Source organism: Ranitomeya imitator, chromosome 1 (assembly GCF_032444005.1).
Source record: "Ranitomeya imitator isolate aRanImi1 chromosome 1, aRanImi1.pri, whole genome shotgun sequence".
In the NCBI taxonomy this organism is placed as follows: Eukaryota; Metazoa; Chordata; class Amphibia; order Anura; family Dendrobatidae; genus Ranitomeya; species Ranitomeya imitator.
In genome coordinates, this window is record NC_091282.1 from 526,774,169 (window position 1) to 526,793,598 (window position 19,430).

General features: G+C 46.7%; 1 protein-coding gene across 1 annotated transcript in view; it reads right to left on the minus strand.

Moving 5' to 3' along the window:
• Positions 1-19,430, minus strand: part of SUSD1 (sushi domain containing 1) — a 466,537-nt gene that overhangs the window by 124,271 nt on the left and 322,836 nt on the right. Inside the window, exon 16 of the mRNA XM_069767010.1 lies at positions 9,451-9,607. Coding sequence (XP_069623111.1) covers positions 9,451-9,607 — 157 coding nt within the window. The remainder of the gene's footprint in view (positions 1-9,450; positions 9,608-19,430) is intronic.

Here is a 19,430-nt window from a genome sequence, read left to right on the forward strand (position 1 = left end):
GGCTTTTCTGCTAGGTTCACTAAATGCTAAGGCTGTGTCCAATCTGCAGCTAATTCGGATGTCAGTGGACACACACCCTACACTAGCCATACATCTATCAATAGATTTATCTATCCAGATATATTTATAGATACATATATGAATAGATAGATGTATGCATCTATAGATCTATCTATATGTAGATCTGTCTATCCATTTCATCTATCATCTATCTGCCTATCTGTGTGTAATTGAGTGTGGTTGGACAAATGTAAAAGAGGAGGTTGGACAGTAATGACATCACAAATCTCTTTTTTCTTCAATAATACATCTTTAATTAGCTTTCAAAAACGCATACAAAAACGCGCAAAAACTGCACCAATGAAAAATTTAAAAATGCATCAAAACCGCCCAAAAACTGCACCAAAAACTGCATCAAAACTGCACCAAAATGCATCAAAACTGCACCAAGAACTGCATCAAAACTGCACAAAAAACCCACATCAAAACCGCGCAAATATGTGAAAAAAACATGACAAAAAGCATCAAAAACGCAGCTGCGTTTTCTGCAAGGAGATGCAGATTTTGTGCAGAAAATTCTGCACCCAAATCTGCAACGTATGCACACAGCATAAACCTGACCTGCCATTATGATTCTCCAGGTCATTACGAGTTCATAGATACCAAACACGTCTAGGTTTTTTCTTTTATCTAAGTGGTGAAAAAAAATTCCAACTTTGCTAAAAAGAAATAAAATAATTGTGCCATTTTCCGATACCCGTAGTGTCTATATTTTCTGAGATATCAGGTTGGGTGAGGGCTAATTTTTGATGCCACTTTTGTGCAGATACGTTCTTTTGATCGCCCATTATTGCATTTTAATGCAATGTCTCGGCGACCAACAAAAAAACACAATTTTGGCTTTGATTTTTTTTCTCGCTACGCAGTTTAGCGATCATGTACATTTCTTTTGTTGTATTGAAAACAGCTGACATGTTGCGGCTTTGAAGTTGCGGCTTTGAAGTTGGCTCACCGCCGAAGCCCACCTCAAAGCTGGGGATACTGTCAGCTGACATACTATTCCGTCAGCTGGCAGAAAGGGGTTAATGAACAATATGTTTCAGTTAAAAAAAAACTAAAAAAATGGTGTGGGCTCCCGCGCAATTTTCTGTGCCAGAGGGGGAAAGCCGACGGCTGGAGGCCAATATTTGTAGCCTGGGAAGGGGGTAGTACCATTGCCCCTCCCAGGCTATGAATATCAGCCCGCAGTTGTCTGCGTAGCCTTTACTGGCTATTGAAATAGGGGGACCCCCCAAAAAATGACGTGGGGTCCCCCTATATTTTATAGCCAGAAAGGCTACGCAGACGGCTGGGGGCTGATATTCATAGTCTAGAGAGCGGTGATGGATATTGCCCCCCCCCCCCGTCCGGCTACAAATACCAGTCCGCAGCCGCCCCAGAAATGGCGCATCTGTGAGATGCGCCAATTCCGGCACTTAGACCCTCTCTTCCCACTCCCGAGTAGTGGTGGGATATGGGGTAATAGGGGGCTAATGTCACCTTGCTATTGTATGGTGACATTAAGCCGGTTTAATAATGGAGAGGTGTCAATATGACACCTATCCCTTATTAATCCTATAGTAGTGAAGGAGTTAAAAAAAAGACACAGCCAGAAAAAAGTATTTTAATATTCTTCATTTTACCATACTTACCATACTTCAGCACCTGCAAAAAAACGTAAAACAATAAACCATATACTACTTGTCCGCCGTAGTCCAATTAATAACGAGTGTCCCACGATGATCTCCCCTATAGAACCGTGACATCGGGTGATGTCACTTGTTGTGAATTCCACTCTTGGGCTCCCTCCGGTGGTTGTAAGTGGAATGGCTGCTCCTTGGATTTAGCAGTCTGCAGCTGCTTCCACTGATTGTCTTTCTGCTCGGCTATTTATACCTGGCTCTTCCTTCAGCCAGTGCCACTTGTCAATGGTTCCTGGCTGGATTCACATCTCTCTTGGATTTCCCTGATATCCTGACCAGTTCAGCAAAGTTAAGTCCTTTCTTTGCTCTTTTCTGTCCACTTGTTGTGGACTTATTCGTTCTGTGCATTCTATGTTTTGTCCAGCTTGGATTAATTCAGTTTAGATGGAAGCTCTGGGAAGCAGATTTACCCTCCACACCTTTAGTCAGGTGTGGAGATATTTGTAAACTCTGTGTGGATTTTTGTAGTTTTTATACTGACCGCACAGTATTCCGTCCTGTCCTATCTATCTAGCTAGACTGGCCTCCTGTGCTACATCCTGGTTTCATTCTATGTATGTCTTTTCCCTCTCCACTCACAGTCATTACTAGTGTTGAGCGATACCGGATATCGCCGATACCGATATCCGATACCAATACAAGTCAATGGGACATCAAGTATCGGAAGGTATTCTCATGGTTCCCAGGGTCTGAAGGAGAGGAAACTCTCCTTCAGGCCCTGGGATCCATAGGGAGGTGTAAAATAAAGAATAAAAATAAAAAATATTGATATATTTACCTCTCCGGCGGCCCCTGAACTCAGCGCGGGTAACCGGCAGGCTTCCTTGTTCAAAATCAGCGCTTTTAGGACCTGAGAATCACGTCCCGGCTTCTGATTGGTCGCGGGCCGCCCATGTGACCGCCACGCGACCAATCACAAGCCGCGACGTCACCACAAGCTATTAGCGCGCTCATTTTTGAAAAATGAGCGCGTTAATGACTTTCAATGAGCGCGTTAATGAAAAATGAGCGCGTTAATGGCTTTGAAAGACGTAGCGGGTTGTGATTGGTCGCGGCCACGCGACCAATCACAAGCCGCTATGTCTTTCAAAGCCATTAACGCGCTCATTTTTAAAAATGAGCGCGTCAATAGCTTGCGGTGACGTCGCGGCTTGTGATTGGTCGCGGCCACGCGACCAATCACAAGTCGCTATGTCTTTCAAAGCCATTAACGCGCTCATTTTTAAAAATGAGCGCGTCAATAGCTTGCGGTGACGTCGCGGCTTGTGATTGGTCGCGGCCGCGACCAATCACAACCCGCTACGTCTTTGAAAGCCATTAACGCGCTCATTTTTCAAAAATGAGCGCGCTAATAGCTTGCGGTGACGTCGCGGCTTGTGATTGGTCGCGTGGCGGTCACATGGGCGGCCCGCGACCAATCAGAAGCCGGGACGTGATTCTCAGGTCCTAAAAGCGCTGATTTTGAACAACGAAGCCTGCCGGTTACCCGCGGACTCACCAGGGGCCGCCGGAGAGGTAAATATATCAATATTTTTTATTTTAATTCTTTATTTTACACATCTCTATGTATCCGATACCCGATACCAAAAAAGTATCGGATCTCGGTATCGGAATTCCGATACCGCAAGTATCGGCCGATACCCGATACTTGCGGTATCGGAATGCTCAACACTAGTCATTACTTGTGGGGGGCTATCTATCCTTTGGGGATTTTCTCTGAGGCAAGATAGTTTTCCTGCTTCTATCTTTAGGGGTAGTTAGTTCTCAGGTTGTGACGAGGTGCCTAGGGAGTGACAGGAGCATCCCATGGCTACTTCTAGTGTTGTGTTGAGCTTAGGGACTGCGGTCAGTACAGGTACCACCTCCTTCAGAGCTCGTCCCATGTTGCTCCTGGACCACCAGTTCATAACAGTCACTGCTCTTTAGGACCCTCAGTGACACACTGACAGGAGACAATGCCTCCTGCAGTGCATCACTGAGAGGTTACCTTAGGACAAAGTCTCACTTTATGGCTATTGCTGCCTGGGAAAATTTCTCACCCAGCAATGCCATAAGTGAGACTAGGGACTATTTTCTCACAGGGGCGTAGGAATACATTTTGGGGAATATATTATAGAGGGATACCTTTCCATCATTGTATTCCTGGAGCCCCTGGAGAGCGGTCACATCAGAAGATGCTGCTGCTCTCCACGGGAGATCATCGTGGGACACTCGTTTTAATTGGATATCTGCGGATCGGGGAGTATATTGTTTGTTTATTATTTTAATATTTTTTACAGGTGACACTGGCTTCGGGGAACAAAGTGACAAGTGATGGTGAGTATGTAATCTACAGTTAAGTCCATATATATTTGGACAGAGACAACATTTTTCTAATTTTGGTTATAGACATTACCACAGTGAATTTTAAACAAAACAATTCAGATGCAGTTGAAGTTCAGGCTTTCAGCTATCATTTGTGGGTATCCACATTAAAATTGGATGAAGGGTTTAGGAGTTTCACCTCCTTAACATGTGTCACCCTGTTTTTAAAGGGGCCAAAAGTAATTGGACAGATTAAATAATTGTGAATAAAATGTTCATTTCTAGTACTTGGTTGAAAACCCTTTGTTGGCAATGACTGCCTGAAGTCTTGAACTCATGGACATCACCAGACGCCGTGTTTCCTCCTTTTTGATGCTTTGCCAGGCCTTCACTGTGGTGGTTTTCAGTTGCTGTTGGTTTGTGGGCCTTTCTGTCTGAAGTTTAGTCTTTAACAAGTGAAATGCATGCTCAATTGGGTTGAGATCAGGTGACTGACTTGGCCATTCAAGAATATTCCACTTCTTTCCTTTAATAAACTCCTGGGTTACTTTAGCTTTGTGTTTGGGTCATTGTCCATCTGTAGTATGAAACAACGACCAATCAGTTTTGCTGCATTTGGCTGGATCTGAGCACACAGTATGGCTCTGAATACCTCAGAATTCATTCGGCTGCTTCTGTCCTGTGTCACATCATCAATAAACACTAGTGACCCAGTGCCACTGGCAGCCATGCATGCCCAAGCCATCACACTGCCTCCACCATGTTTTACAGATGATGGGGTATGTGACGGGGTGTACGTCAGAGCAAGAAGGGACAACAGGCCAAGGGATGATTCCACAGATTTATTATCAAGAACGCTGGAGCAACACATGCAGGTAGATCTACAGAGTCCACAATTAGTCCAGTGGAACAGGTTCGGGGGCACCTCCCGATAATCTATGCTTTGGATCATGAGCTGTACCATGCCTTCACCATACTTTTCTCTTTCCATCATTCTGGTAGAGGTTGATCTTGGTTTCATCTGTCTAAAGAGTGTTCTTCCAGAACTGTGCTGGCTTTTTCAGATGTTTTTTAGCAAAGTCCAGTCTAGCCTTTTTATTCTTGATGCTTATGAGTGGCTTGCACCGTGCAGTAAACCCTCTGTATTTACTTTCATGCAGTCTTCTCTTTATGGTAGATTTGGATATTGATACGTCTACCTCCTGGAGAGTGTTGTTCACTTGGTTAGCTGTTGTGAAGGGGTTTCTCTTCACCATGGAGATTATTCTGCGATCATCCACCACTGTTGTCTTCCGTGGGCGCCCAGATCTTTTTGCATTGATGAGTTCACCAGTGCTTTCTTTCTTTCTTTCTCAGGATGTACCAAACTGTAGATTTTGCCACTCCTAATATTGTAGCAATTTCTCGGATGTGTTTTTTCTGTTTTCCCAGCTTAAGGATGGCTTGTTTCACATGCATGGAGAGCTCCTTTGACCGCATGTTTACTTCACAGCAAAAACTTCCAAATGCAAGCACCACACCTCAAATCAACTCCAGACCTTTTATCTGCTTAATTGAGAATGAAATAACAAAGGGATTGCCCACACCTGTCCATGAAATAGCCTTGGAGTCAATTGTCCAATTACTTTTGGTCCCTAAACCCTTCATCCAATTTTAATGTGGATACCCTCAAATGAAAGCTGAAAGTCTGAACTTCAACTGCATCTGAATTGTTTTGTTTAAAATTCATTGTGGTAATGTCTATAACCAAAATTAGAAAAATGTTGTCTCTGTCCAAATATATATGGACTTAACTGTATGTTATATGTACTGTATGTATGTATTGTATGCTTGTACTGTATGTCGCATGTTGCATGTCGCATGTTGCATGTCGCATGTGCATGGTGCACGTCGCATGGTGCATGTCGCATCTTGCATGTTGTCACATGTTGCATGTTGTCACATGGTGCATGTCATGTCGCATGGCGAATGTCGCATGGTGCATGTCGCATGGTGTATGTCGTCGCATATTGTCACATGTTGCATGTCGCATGTGCATGTCGCTTGGTGCATGTCATGTCGCATGCCATGTCGCATTGTGCATGCCGTCGCATGTTGTCACATGTTGCATGTCGCCTGTGCATGTCATGTCGCATGGTGAATGTCGCATGGTGCATGTCGCATGGTGCATGTTGTCGCATGTCGAATCTTGCATGTTGTCACATGTTACATGTCGCATGCAATCACGTTACAAGTTGTCGCATCTTGCATGTCGTCACATGTTGCATGTCGCATGTGCATTTCATCGCATGTCGCATGGTGTCACATGTTGCATGTCGCATGTCCATGTCATGTCGCATGGTGAATGTCGCATGGTGAATGTCGCATGGTGAATTTCGCGTGGTGCATGTCGCATGGTGCATGTTGTCGCATGTCGCATCTTGCATGTTGTCACATGTTGCATGTCGCATGTCGTCACATGTTGCATGTCGCATGGTGCATGTGGCATGGTGCATGTTGTCGCATGTCACATCTTGCATGGTGTCACATGTTGCATGTCATCACATGTTGCATGTTGTCACATGTTGCATGGTGCATGTCATGTCGCATGTCATGTCACATGGTGAATGCCGCATGGTGCATCTCGCATGGTGCATGTCATGTTGCATGGTACATGTTGCATGGTGCATGTCGCATGGTGCATGTCGCATCTTGCATGTTGTCACATGTTGCATGTTGTCACATGGTGCATGTCATGTCGCATGGCGAATGTCGCATGGTGCATGTCGCATGGTGTATGTCGTCTCATATTGTCACATGTTGCATGTCGCATGTGCATGTCGCTTGGTGCATGTCATGTCGCATGCCATGTCGCATTGTGCATGTCGTCGCATGTCGCATGTTGTCACATGTTGCATGTCGCCTGTGCATGTCATGTCGCATGGTGAATGTCGCATGGTGAATGTCGCATGGTGCATGTTGTCGCATGTCGAATCTTGCATGTTTGTCACATGTTACATGTCGCATGCAATAACATGTTGCATGTTGTCGCATGTTACATGTTGTCGCATCTTGCATGTCGCATGTGCATTTCATCGCATGTTGCATGGTGTCACATGTTGCATGTCGCATGTGCATGTCGCTTGGTGCATGTCATGTCGCATGCCATGTTGCATTGTGCATGCCGTCGCATGTCGCATGTTGTCACATGTTGCATGTCGCCTGTGCATGTCATGTCGCATGGTGAATGTCGCATGGTGCATGTCGCATGGTGCATGTTGTCGCATGTCGAATCTTGCATGTTGTCACATGTTACATGTCGCATGCAATCACATGTTACATGTTGTCGCATCTTGCATGTCGTCACATGTTGCATGTCGCATGTGCATTTCATCGCATGTCGCATGGTGTCACATGTTGCATGTCGCATGTCCATGTCATGTCGCATGGTGAATGTCGCATGGTGAATGTCGCATGGTGAATTTCGCGTGGTGCATGTCGCATGGTGCATGTTGTCGCATGTCGCATCTTGCATGTTGTCACATGTTGCATGTCGCATGTCGTCACATGTTGCATGTCGCATGGTGCATGTGGCATGGTGCATGTTGTCGCATGTCACATCTTGCATGGTGTCACATGTTGCATGTCATCACATGTTGCATGTTGTCACATGTTGCATGGTGCATGTCATGTCGCATGTCATGTCACATGGTGAATGCCGCATGGTGCATCTCGCATGGTGCATGTCATGTTGCATGGTACATGTTGCATGGTGCATGTCGCATGGTGCATGTCGCATCTTGCATGTTGTCACATGTTGCATGTTGTCACATGGTGCATGTCATGTCGCATGGCGAATGTCGCATGGTGCATGTCGCATGGTGTATGTCGTCTCATATTGTCACATGTTGCATGTCGCATGTGCATGTCGCTTGGTGCATGTCATGTCACATGCCATGTCGCATTGTGCATGTCGTCGCATGTCACATGTTGTCACATGTTGCATGTCGCCTGTGCATGTCATGTCGCATGGTGAATGTCGCATGGTGAATGTCGCATGGTGCATGTTGTCGCATGTCGAATCTTGCATGTTGTCACATGTTACATGTCGCATGCAATCACATGTTGCATGTTGTCGCATGTTACATGTTGTCGCATCTTGCATGTCGTCACATGTTGCATGTCGCATGTGCATTTCATCGCATGTCGCATGGTGTCACATGTTGCATGTCGCATGTCCATGTCATGTCGCATGGTGAATGTCGCATGGTGAATGTCGCATGGTGAATTTCGCGTGGTGCATGTCGCATGGTGCATGTTGTCGCATGTCACATCTTGCATGTTGTCACATGTTGCATGTCGCATGTCGTCACATGTTGCATGTCGCATGGTGCATGTGGCATGGTGCATGTTGTCGCATGTCACATCTTGCATGGTGTCACATGTTGCATGTCATCACATGTCGCATGTTGTCACATGTTGCATGGTGCATGTCATGTCGCATGTCATGTCACATGGTGAATGCCACATGGTGCATCTCGCATGGTGCATGTCATGTTGCATGGTATATGTTGCATGGTGCATGTCGCATGGTGCATGTCGCATCTTGCATGTTGTCACATGTCGCACGGTGTAGGTTCTGTATGTGTGTAATGTATGTTGTCTGTGCTGTATATGTGTGTCTGTGGGTTTTTTTTTACATTCAACACATTAGCCGGATGATGGGACTACTACTGTCCCATCATTGGCTAATGTGTCACTCACTGTCACTGTAACAGGCAGACCCCACTGCACAGCCCCGCAGACCCCCCGCCAGCACACGCCAGCACCTTTCTCAGACCCCCACCCCCTGCCACCACCGTCATCACCGCAACTGGCCGCCGCCGCCATCACCACAACCAGCCGCTGCCATCACCGCAACCGGCCGCTGCCACCTCCGCACCGGCCGCACGTCTCAGCACATTAACGCGGTGGGCCAGCAGACCCCAGCCCCGCCTGCAGATCCCAGCCCCATCCGCCCCCAGCACAGCCCCGCCTGCCCCCAGCACAGCCCCGCCCACCCCCAGCACAGCCCCGCAGGCAGCGCTCAGCCCCACCCACAGCCCAGTCACTCTTGAGTGACTGCTGTCTGTGGAGGCTGGTCACGCCTGCTGCTGATGTCACGTCAATTTCCAGAGTCTTGAAATTGACGTGACGTTGGTGGAAATTAGTAGCGGCTGCAGCCTGGGGGTCACGTGACCCGGACTCAGCCACCGCCATAGCGCCGCTCACAGGCGAAAATGGCAACAGAAGGTATTTATAAAATTCATTAGGGGCCCTGGGGGGATACATTGGGGGTTAACTGAAAGTAGTGGACAACCCCTTTAATTAATCCTAATGGGGTAATATAATATAAAATTCATTTACATTGTAATAATTGACTTACCTACAAGGTTGGAAAAGCCTCCAGTCACATTATTAGGGTGCTGAGCATCCATGGGAATATCCAAACATATTGCACTTATATTATGGTCTGTATTAATCTTGTACAGAAGGTCGTGAAATAATTCTTTTAGAGACCATCTCTCACCATGAACATACAGCTGTGGATACAAATGAAATTTTAGTTAGAACCAGTCAGGTGCATACATTAAAATCACGGGTCTCCATAGCAAATCTTTGAATTCTTGTTCCCCACCCCCAGATAAATGAGAGTATAATCATCATCCCATAAAAAAAACAATCCCCCAAACCAATATCATCATAATACATTGTTCATCAATGGGAGCTGTATTATTGTCCCATCAATTTATTGTCCCCTGTAATAAAATTAATTGTGCCACTGCCTTCCCCCCACCCAATATGTACAATTTCAGGAGTTCATTTGTCTAATTCCACTGCAAAGTCAGTAATACATTTGCTGGCCATACACCCCCATGCTCAAGGTGAGGAGAACAAATATAACCCTGCCTTCATGTACAAAGTTAAGAGCATATTTGCTGAACACACATCAACCTCCCACCACCATTCCAGTACACAGTCAAGAGTGCATTTGTTGAAAGACCCCTCCCCATGAACAAAGTGGTCAGAAGCATATTTGCTGAACACCCCCAAATCATGTACAAAATCAGGAGAGCATTTAATGAAACATCATTAGCCCTCAATGGTCGCATTCGTATGTGCTCCTACACAGCCTTGCCTGCAAAGCAACTTCAACGCTATTCCAGAGGATTTACAAACTTCAATTGTGGACTCGAACCTTCATTGAACCTACAGGTATACCAAGGACCCATTTGGATTCAACTATGTCTCTGAACAAGCAAGTTTCCCTAAAAGGGCTGAGTCACAATAAGCCGACAACATCGCGTTCTAAGAGCAGTGCCTCAGCTAAAGACTCCCTGACTGTAGACAAGGTGAGTGCTACAACTTTCAACAGGAAGACGGACCCAATGCCTTCAAAGAAGTCTTGACAACCTCTGAAAGATCAAGAGGACACTTGCTAGTTAAATAAAATTCCCTTGGGGGCGTGGCTTGGGACTGAACGTAGACGGACGTGCTCTGCAAGAGCTCCCGCTCCCAGCCACATTTTATCGCCTTAAATATATATTTTTTGGGGAAAATCATATAAGATCCCCGTCTCAATACCAGCGTCCCTCTGTGACAGATATAACAGCCTTCATACCGGCTGGGAGAGGGAATCGCTGAGACGCCGACGCGCACGGGAGCTTGGCAGGCCCGCGACTTTGACCCCGGACGCCGGAGTCGTTCACCTCACCTCTCACTGCTGGATCGATTGGCTACTGGAGCGGCTTCGGGTGTCCCGAGAGTACAGCGAGGGAGACCGGAGAGCCGCGCGGCTGCCGAGCGGCTGCGCCGGACCAGAGACCCGCGGCACAAGATACCTGAGCGTGGCTCTCGGACGGAGGGGCCTGAGACTTGGTGGGTGCCGGACGTGTCTGACAGGGGGGGCCCCCATGTTTCCCGGCGGCCTGGGGAAGCAGAGCGGTAGTCGGGCGGTAAGCGTCACCCCGCCCACCTCGGAACTCACACGTGGCCGGCGCCATCTTGCCAACGGTCGCAGCTTGCAGCTCCCTGAGGCTGCACAGAGGAAGGCCCCGCCTCCCTGCTCACCTCTCTCCCCTGGCTTGGTCCCCGGAGATGGCGAGAGACACTATGAACGTTCCAGGGTGAGGAACATCATCGCACCCACATCCTTGTACTGCTCCCCGCTGCCTTAGACAGCATTATTAATCATAAAAGGCAGGTGCTGCCCTCCTCAGACGCTATCCACCTTGGGCTGCAGTCTGTTTACAGCCAATATTTCTAAAGGAAATACCACAAATAGCCCCATCTGTTTGGCATACATCTGCTGGAATACCCATACATAATGATATGTCATTGGAGATTCTGGATGGAAACACCTGCCATAACCATGCTATCATAAACTACATTTGTGGGCGCGAGTGGCGATATAAGGAGCTTCCATTCTGCACTGCATAAATTTATAACGGTGAAAACAGGAAAGGTTCGCCCCAAGAGCTTAACATCAGCCCTCTATCAAGGCAAACAGGGGGAAATGGAGAAATTTCTTAAACATAAGGCAACGGCTAGAGCCACTTCAAAAAACCCTCATTCAAGCATAGCAACAGATGATCTGGCTGAAGAAACCGACTCGAGCGACGAGGCCTCAGGTAGGGACGCTACTCAAGCTGACTCTGGAAAAATGTCTAGATCCTTCCTCAAAAGGTCTCTGGCTCAGGCTATGAAGCCTCTAATTGCTGAAATAGCGGGCATGAGGGCTGACCTCTCACACATAGGTAACAGAGTCGAATCTCTGGAGGCTTTTAAGCTTCGCTTATTAACCATTCAAACAATATGAAAGATCACCTGGACTATCACAGAATGCAACAAAACAATGCTGCTCTTGCTTTGGAAGACCAGGAGAACCGGAGCCGCAGGAAGAACATCAGGATCAAAGGTCTGCCTGAGAGTGTCTCCCAAGAGATTCTGGAAAAAGCTACCAGAGAGATATTTGCTCTGCTCCTGCCTAGGGATAAAAGCGACCAGATCATTATCGAAAGAGTCCACAGATCGCTCAGACCTAAGCCAAAATCCTCTGAGCCACCGAGAGATGTTATCTGTGGTTTGCTGAGCTACCTGGACACTTCCGCCATCCTGGCGGCCTCTAGAGGTAATAAATCGCTCACATATGAAAACTCCCCCATTCAACTGTTTCAAGACCTTGCTCCGTCGACCCTGATGAATCGCAGAATCCTAAAACCATTACTAGATGTGTTTCGCTCAAAAAAAATTCTTTACAAATGGCTCTTTCCTTTTGGTTTAGCCATACATGGTGGGGGTAAACAAGTGGTCGTTAAGTACCCAGATGATCTCCCCAAAGTCTAGGATACATTCAACTTGACCGAAATAGAAGTCCCTTCTTGGCTCCCCCTGGATATGGACCCACGTGCCCCACATCCTTTGAAAGCTATGGCTGGAGATAAGGGAGAATGGACTCCAGTTAAAAGGCTTGTGTCACCCAGACAGGGGAGATCCAGTGTTAGGAAGAAACCCCCTCCATGAACAGCATCCCGGGTCTATATAGATCCATGCGTTAAATAATCGTTATCTCCGTTGCTCTTCTTGTTGCTTAGATAACCTTCACTGTTTTACAGTTGTTGTTGTGTAACAGAAATAGTTTCTTTAATGTTAGATTGCCATTCGCACATCAGAGTGCGCCTACCCTATATGCTATGGGAGGTACTCCCAGCCCCCGCTTCTGCGGCAGATGGGTAATATACTTGTATATATGTGTTTACCCTTTTTTCCAGTTATTTTTGTTGTTTTTCTGGTCTATTGAGATGTTCGATCGGTTCAGTCCACGGACTAAGTTGTCTCTTACCGCCCACTGTTTTAGTTATGGCTAAAATTAATACATCCGCCACTATAGAGGTTTCTTCATTTAATGTTAAAGGTCTGCGTTCCCCAAACAAAAGAGGTCATATTCTGAGATTCTTAAACTCTAAAAAAGCTAGCATTGTTTTCCTACAGGAAACTCACTTCAAAAAAGGAAGGGTTCCTGATATGTCCCGATCTCAATTCCCATCTAGATACCATAGCACGGGTTCATCAGCTTCCAGAGGAGTGAGTATAGTTATTAAAAGAAATGTTCCTTTTGAACTAATACACTTTTTGACTGATGCTGATGAGAGATTTGTAATGACTAAAGGCCTTTTGGCCAACACCAAAATAACGCTGTGCAACCTATACGCTCCAAATACAAATCAAGTGGGTTGGCTATGTAAAACATTAAATATCCTAAGACTGTTTGCTGAGGGTATCGTAGAGGTGGGTCCGCTTCTTGACACTTCGTCTGGTAAGACATTTATCTCCAAAAAGCCCTGGGAAGGCTCCATCTTTCCCTGCAATCTTTAAATTGTTAGATCCATGGAGGACCTTGTATCCCACCACCAAGGACTATACCTTTATTCGCCCCCACACAATACCTATCATAGAATTGACTATCTCCTTACCCAAATGTCTTGCCTCCACCTCATAAATTCTGCAACTATTGACAACATGCTTTTATCAGACCACGCACCTATCTTCCTCGACATGAACATCGATTGCCTCCCTAGGATTGCGAAATCTTGGACCCTAAATGAGACCCTGCTAGATTCTATCCTGCATGTTTCTAAGTTAACAGACACTCTTGAGAACTTCTTTCAGGATAATTCATGCTTAGGTCCTCCACCCCTATGGTTTGGGAAGCCCATAAGGCTGTAATGAGAGGGGAGCTCATCTCCCTAGGGTCTTTTGTCAAAAAAGAAAGAACAAAGCAAACTCTATCTATCTTACACCAAATTAATTCTTATGAGAAGATACACAAAAAATCCTGTAGTGATAAAATCCAAACCGAGCTAGTAAAATTACGTCAATCCCTAAAAATCCTCCTAAATATTCATTCGGCTAAAATTTACATGAGATGCAAACAGAAGTTCTACCTCCATGGTAAAAGAGGCAGCAAACTCATGACTTCCCTACTTAGGAAACGTAATGAGAAGAGATTCGTAAATCACATTAAATCTGCAAATAATTCCTCTAAATACGATACTGCCGATATTGCTGAGGTATTCAGATCCTTCTATGAAGATCTATACAATTTACCTAACCCTTTAACCGTAAAGGACCCCTCAGAGACCTCTAGTAAAATAAATGAATTTTTGACACCCCTTAAACTTCCCAAGGTTCTCTCAAACGATTCCCAGACGTTAATAGCTCCTATTTCCCCCAAAGAAATATCAGAAACTCTGGCAACGATCCCTAATGGGAAAGCTCCAGGGCCAGATGGCCTACCTATCATCTATTATAAAAAATTTCTTAAACACTTATTGCCTCACTTGACTCTGCTGTTTAATTCATATCTGGAGGGCCAACTCTTACCCAAACAATCCTTGGAGGCTTTCATATCAGTTATCCCGAAGGAGGGAAAGGCCCCTACCTCCTGTGCTAGCTACAGACCAATTTCTTTGCTTAACGCAGACACAAAACTGTGGGCCAAAATTTTGGCAAACAGACTAAGCACTATTTTACCCAAACTTATCCATTCTGACCAAGTTGGGTTTGTGAGGGGTCGGGAGGGCAATAGGGTTGAGCGACCTTGACCTTTTTGGAGTCGAGCCGTGTTTCGCGAAACCCGACTATCTTAGAAGTCGAGTCGAGTGGAATCGGCCGATTATCGCGAAAAGTCGGGTATCGCCCGAAACACGAAACCCAATGCAAGTCAATGGGGGAGCATAGTCGGCAGTGAGTGGAGGCCAGGAAAACATCTACACTGCCCATTTTAATGGCAAAAACATCCATTCTTGTTAATGAAGCTTGTCAATCGTAATTTAGCTTATAATAATTTGAAGGCATTTGAAATTGGGGGTCATTTGGCTAAAGTTGTGGGGGGTAGGGCTGGTTCAAGTAATTAGTGGGCCCAGGAAATCTGGAACACGTCACGGCAGTGGAGCAGGGAGAGGTAAGTATTTTAACTTTGCAAGTGCTGTGATCCTGAGCAAGCAGGGGGGGCCCACTAGTTGGCATTGGCACTGGCACAGGGCCCCTCAAAGTACAGCGGTGTGTTTGCACGGCGGGGGCGCCTCCCACCGGCAGCAACACTTTTGCGTACTATGAGAGGCCCTGTGCCAGTGACGTCGCCAACTAGTATTCCTCCCCCCACCTGATGAAGGAACCTGCACTTTCATCTGCACCTTCCTCTTTGTCCCCGTGTAAGGTGGTATGGTATGCGGGAAGAGGAACCTGACTTTCAGCAGGGTCACAATCTTGCTGTGTAGCGTGCACAGGGAATTTTGCATTATGGGTCAATGTACCAGCAGACTCATCTATCACTGGCTGGGCAATGGGCAGGATGAGGAGGAAACACAGATATAGGCCCAAAGAATAAAGTGGGCTAAATGCAGTTCAAAATTGGTAACACAGGACTAACCAGGGAACATTGCAGTGGAGGACAACTGGAATGAGAGGCTGACACAGAGAGTAGGCCCAAATCAGTAAGTAGTCGAAATGCAGTTCAAAATTGGCAACCGTAGTAAACAGGCGGCACAGCTTTGTTCACTGGAGGAGAACAGCAAGGAGTGGCAGACACCGATAGTAGGCCCCAAACCAACTAGTACGCCAAATGCAGTTGTTCCATTTAACCACTATTTAACAAGAGCCTGAAGATAGAAGCTCAGGAAAGGCAACCTGGAGAACACCTTGGAGTGAAACACACCATCTCTCTACACCCCATACCCAATTTGTAGGCCTAATGCAGTGTAGTTTCCAACAACTACTAAACGAGAGCATGGAGATCGAAGCAATGGCGAGGAAACCTGGGGAACACCTTGGAGTGGAACACACCATCTCTCTACACCCCATACCCATTTTGTAGGCCTAATGCAGTGTAATTTCCAACAACTACTAAACGAGAGCATGAAGATCGAAGCATTGGCGAGGAAACCTGGGGAACACCTTGGAGTGGAACACACCATCTCTCTACACCCCATACCCAATTTGTAGGCCTAATGCAGTGTAGTTTCCAACAACTACTAAACGAGAGCATGAAGATCGAAGCATTGGCGAGGAAACCTGGGGAACACCTTGGAGTGGAACACACCATCTCTCTACACCCCATACCCAATTTGTAGGCCTAATGCAGTGTAGTTTCCAACAACTACTAAACGAGAGCATGGAGATCGAAGCAATGGCGAGGAAACCTGGGGAACACCTTGGAGTGGAACACACCATCTCTCTACACCCCATACCCAATTTGTAGGCCTAATGCAGTGTAGTTTCCAACAAGTACTAAACGAGAGCATGAAGATCGAAGCAATGGAGAGGAAACCTGGGGAACACCTTGGAGTGGAACACACCATCTCTCTACACCCCATACCCATTTTGTAGGCCTAATGCAGTGTAATTTCCAACAACTACTAAACGAGAGCATGAAGATCGAAGCATTGGCGAGGAAACCTGGGGAACACCTTGGAGTGGAACACACCATCTCTCTACACCCCATACCCAATTTGTAGGCCTAATGCAGTGTAGTTTCCAACAACTACTAAACGAGAGCATGAAGATCGAAGCATTGGCGAGGAAACCTGGGGAACACCTTGGAGTGGAACACACCATCTCTCTACACCCCATACCCAATTTGTAGGCCTAATGCAGTGTAGTTTCCAACAACTACTAAACGAGAGCATGAAGATCGAAGCATTGGCGAGGAAACCTGGGGAACACCTTGGAGTGAAACACACCATCTCTCTACACCCCATACCCATTTTCTAGGCCTAATGCAGTGTAGTTTCCAACAACTACTAAACGAGAGCATGAAGATCGAAGCAATGGAGAGGAAACCTGGGGAACACCTTGGAGTGGAACACACCATCTCTCTACACCCCATACCCATTTTGTAGGCCTAATGCAGTGTAGTTTCCAACAACTACTAAACGAGAGCATGAAGATCGAAGCATTGGCGAGGAAACCTGGGGAACACCTTGGAGTGGAACACACCATCTCTCTACACCCCATACCCAATTTGTAGGCCTAATGCAGTGTAGTTTCCAACAACTACTAAACGAGAGCATGAAGATCGAAGCATTGGCGAGGAAACCTGGGGAACACCTTGGAGTGGAACACACCATCTCTCTACACCTCATGCCCAATTTGTAGGCCTAATGCAGTGTAGTTTCCAACAACTACTAAACGAGAGCATGAACATCGAAGCAATGGAGAGGAAACCTGGAGAACACCTTGGAGTGTAACACACCATCTCTCTACACCCCATACCCAATTTGTAGGCCTAATGCAGTGTAGTTTTCTACAACTACTAAACGAGAGTCGGAAGACCGAAGCAATGTGGACGAAACCTGGGGCACACCTTGGGGAGGCAGACACCGTTAGTAGGCCCTACCAAAGTTGTACCCCCAATGCAGTTTTAAAATTCCTAGAGGCTGAAAACAAGACTATTGACGCTCAGCTTTTTTCAAAGGAACACAGCTGAATTGAGTGGCGCAGACAGACACATGTAGTAGGACTTAAACCAAAAATGTGGCTCACTGCAGCTTAAAAAAGTTACAGGGGTACACAGGCAGCATTGCTCTGGGCAGTGGAGGACAATTTCAATAGTGGACCGCAGACAGACTTTGTACGCCTACTATTAAAAAAAGGATGCTCTATGCAATTAAAAATAGGTTCCAGGGGTCCACGGGCAGCAGTGGTCTGGTCAGTGGACGAGTATTGGAAGGAGGGACCGCAGACAGGCGTAGTAGGCCTAACATAACAAAATTAGGCTGTAGACACTGTAAAATTGGTTCCAGGGGTACACGGGCAGCAGTGGTGTGGTCAGCGGAGGAAAATTTGAATTAGGGACTGCAGACAGACTTTGTAGGCTGTGTAGTAGTAGTTGAAAGAACGGACCGCAGACAGGCTTCGAAGGCCTAACATAAAAAAAATTGGGCTGGCTGTAGGTAATGTTAAATTGGTTCCAGGGGTACACGGGCAGCAGTGGTGTGGTCAGTGGAGGCCTAGTGGAAGGAGTGACCGCAGACAGGCATCGAATGCCTAACATAATAACAGATGGCTGTAGGCAATTTTAAATTGGTTCCAGGGGAACACGGGCAGCAGTGGCCTGGTCAGTGTAGTAGTAGTTGAAAGAACGGACCGCAGACAGGCTTCGAAGGCGTAACATAAAAAAATTGGGCTGGCTGTAGGCAATTTTAAATTGGTTCCAGGGGTACACGGGCAGCAGTGGTGTGGTCAGTGGAGGCCTAGTGGAAGGAGTGACCGCAGACAGGCATCGAAGGCCTAACATAATAACAGATGGCTGTAGGCAATTTTAAATTGGTTCCAGGGGAACACGGGCAGCAGTGGTCTGGTCAGTGGAGGCCTAGTGGAAGGAGTGACCGCAGACAGGCATTGAAGGCCTAACATAATAACAGATGGCTGTAGGCAATTTTAAATTGGTTCCAGGGGAACACGGGCAGCAGTGGCCTGGTCAGTGTAGTAGTAGAAAGAACAGACCGCAGACAGGCTTCGAAGGCCTAACATAAAAAAATTGGGCTGGCTGTAGGCAATTTTAACCCCTCTGTGACCTTAGACGTACTATCCCGTCGAGGTGCCCTGGGCTTATCTGACCCTGGACGGGATAGTACGTCATAGCCGATCGGCCGCGCTCACGGGGGGAGCGCGGCCGATCGCGGCCGGGTGTCAGCTGCTTATCGCAGCTGACATCCGGCACTATGTGCCAGGAGCGGTCACGGACCGCCCCCGGCACATTAACCCCTGGCACACCGCGATCAAACTTGATCGTGATGTGTCGGCGGTGCAGGGAAGCACCGCGCAGGGAGGGGGCTCCCTGCGGGCTTCCCTGAGCCCCCTGCAGCAACGCGATGTGATCGCGTTGCTGCGAGGGTCTCACCTCCCTCCCTGCTCCCTCCAGCCCCGGATCCAAGATGGCCGCGGATCCGGGTCCTGCAGGCAGGGAGGTGGCTTCACAGAGCCTGCTCAGAGCAGGCACTGTGAAGGCTGCAGCGCTGCATGTCAGATCAGTGATCTGACAGAGTGCTGTGCAAACTGTCAGATCACTGATCTGTGATGTCCCCCCCTGGGACAAAGTAAAAAAGTAAAAAAAAATTTTTCCAAATGTGTAAAAAAAAATTAAAAAAAATATTCCAAAATAATGAAAAAAAAAAAAATATTATTCCCATAAATACATTTCTTCATCTAAATTAAAAAAAACCCAATAAAAGTACACATATTTAGTATCGCCGCGTCCGTAACGACCCGACCTATAAAACTGTCCCACTAGTTAACCCCTTCAGTAAACACCGTAAGAAAAAAAAAAAAAAAACGAGGCAAAAAACAACGCTTTATTATCATACC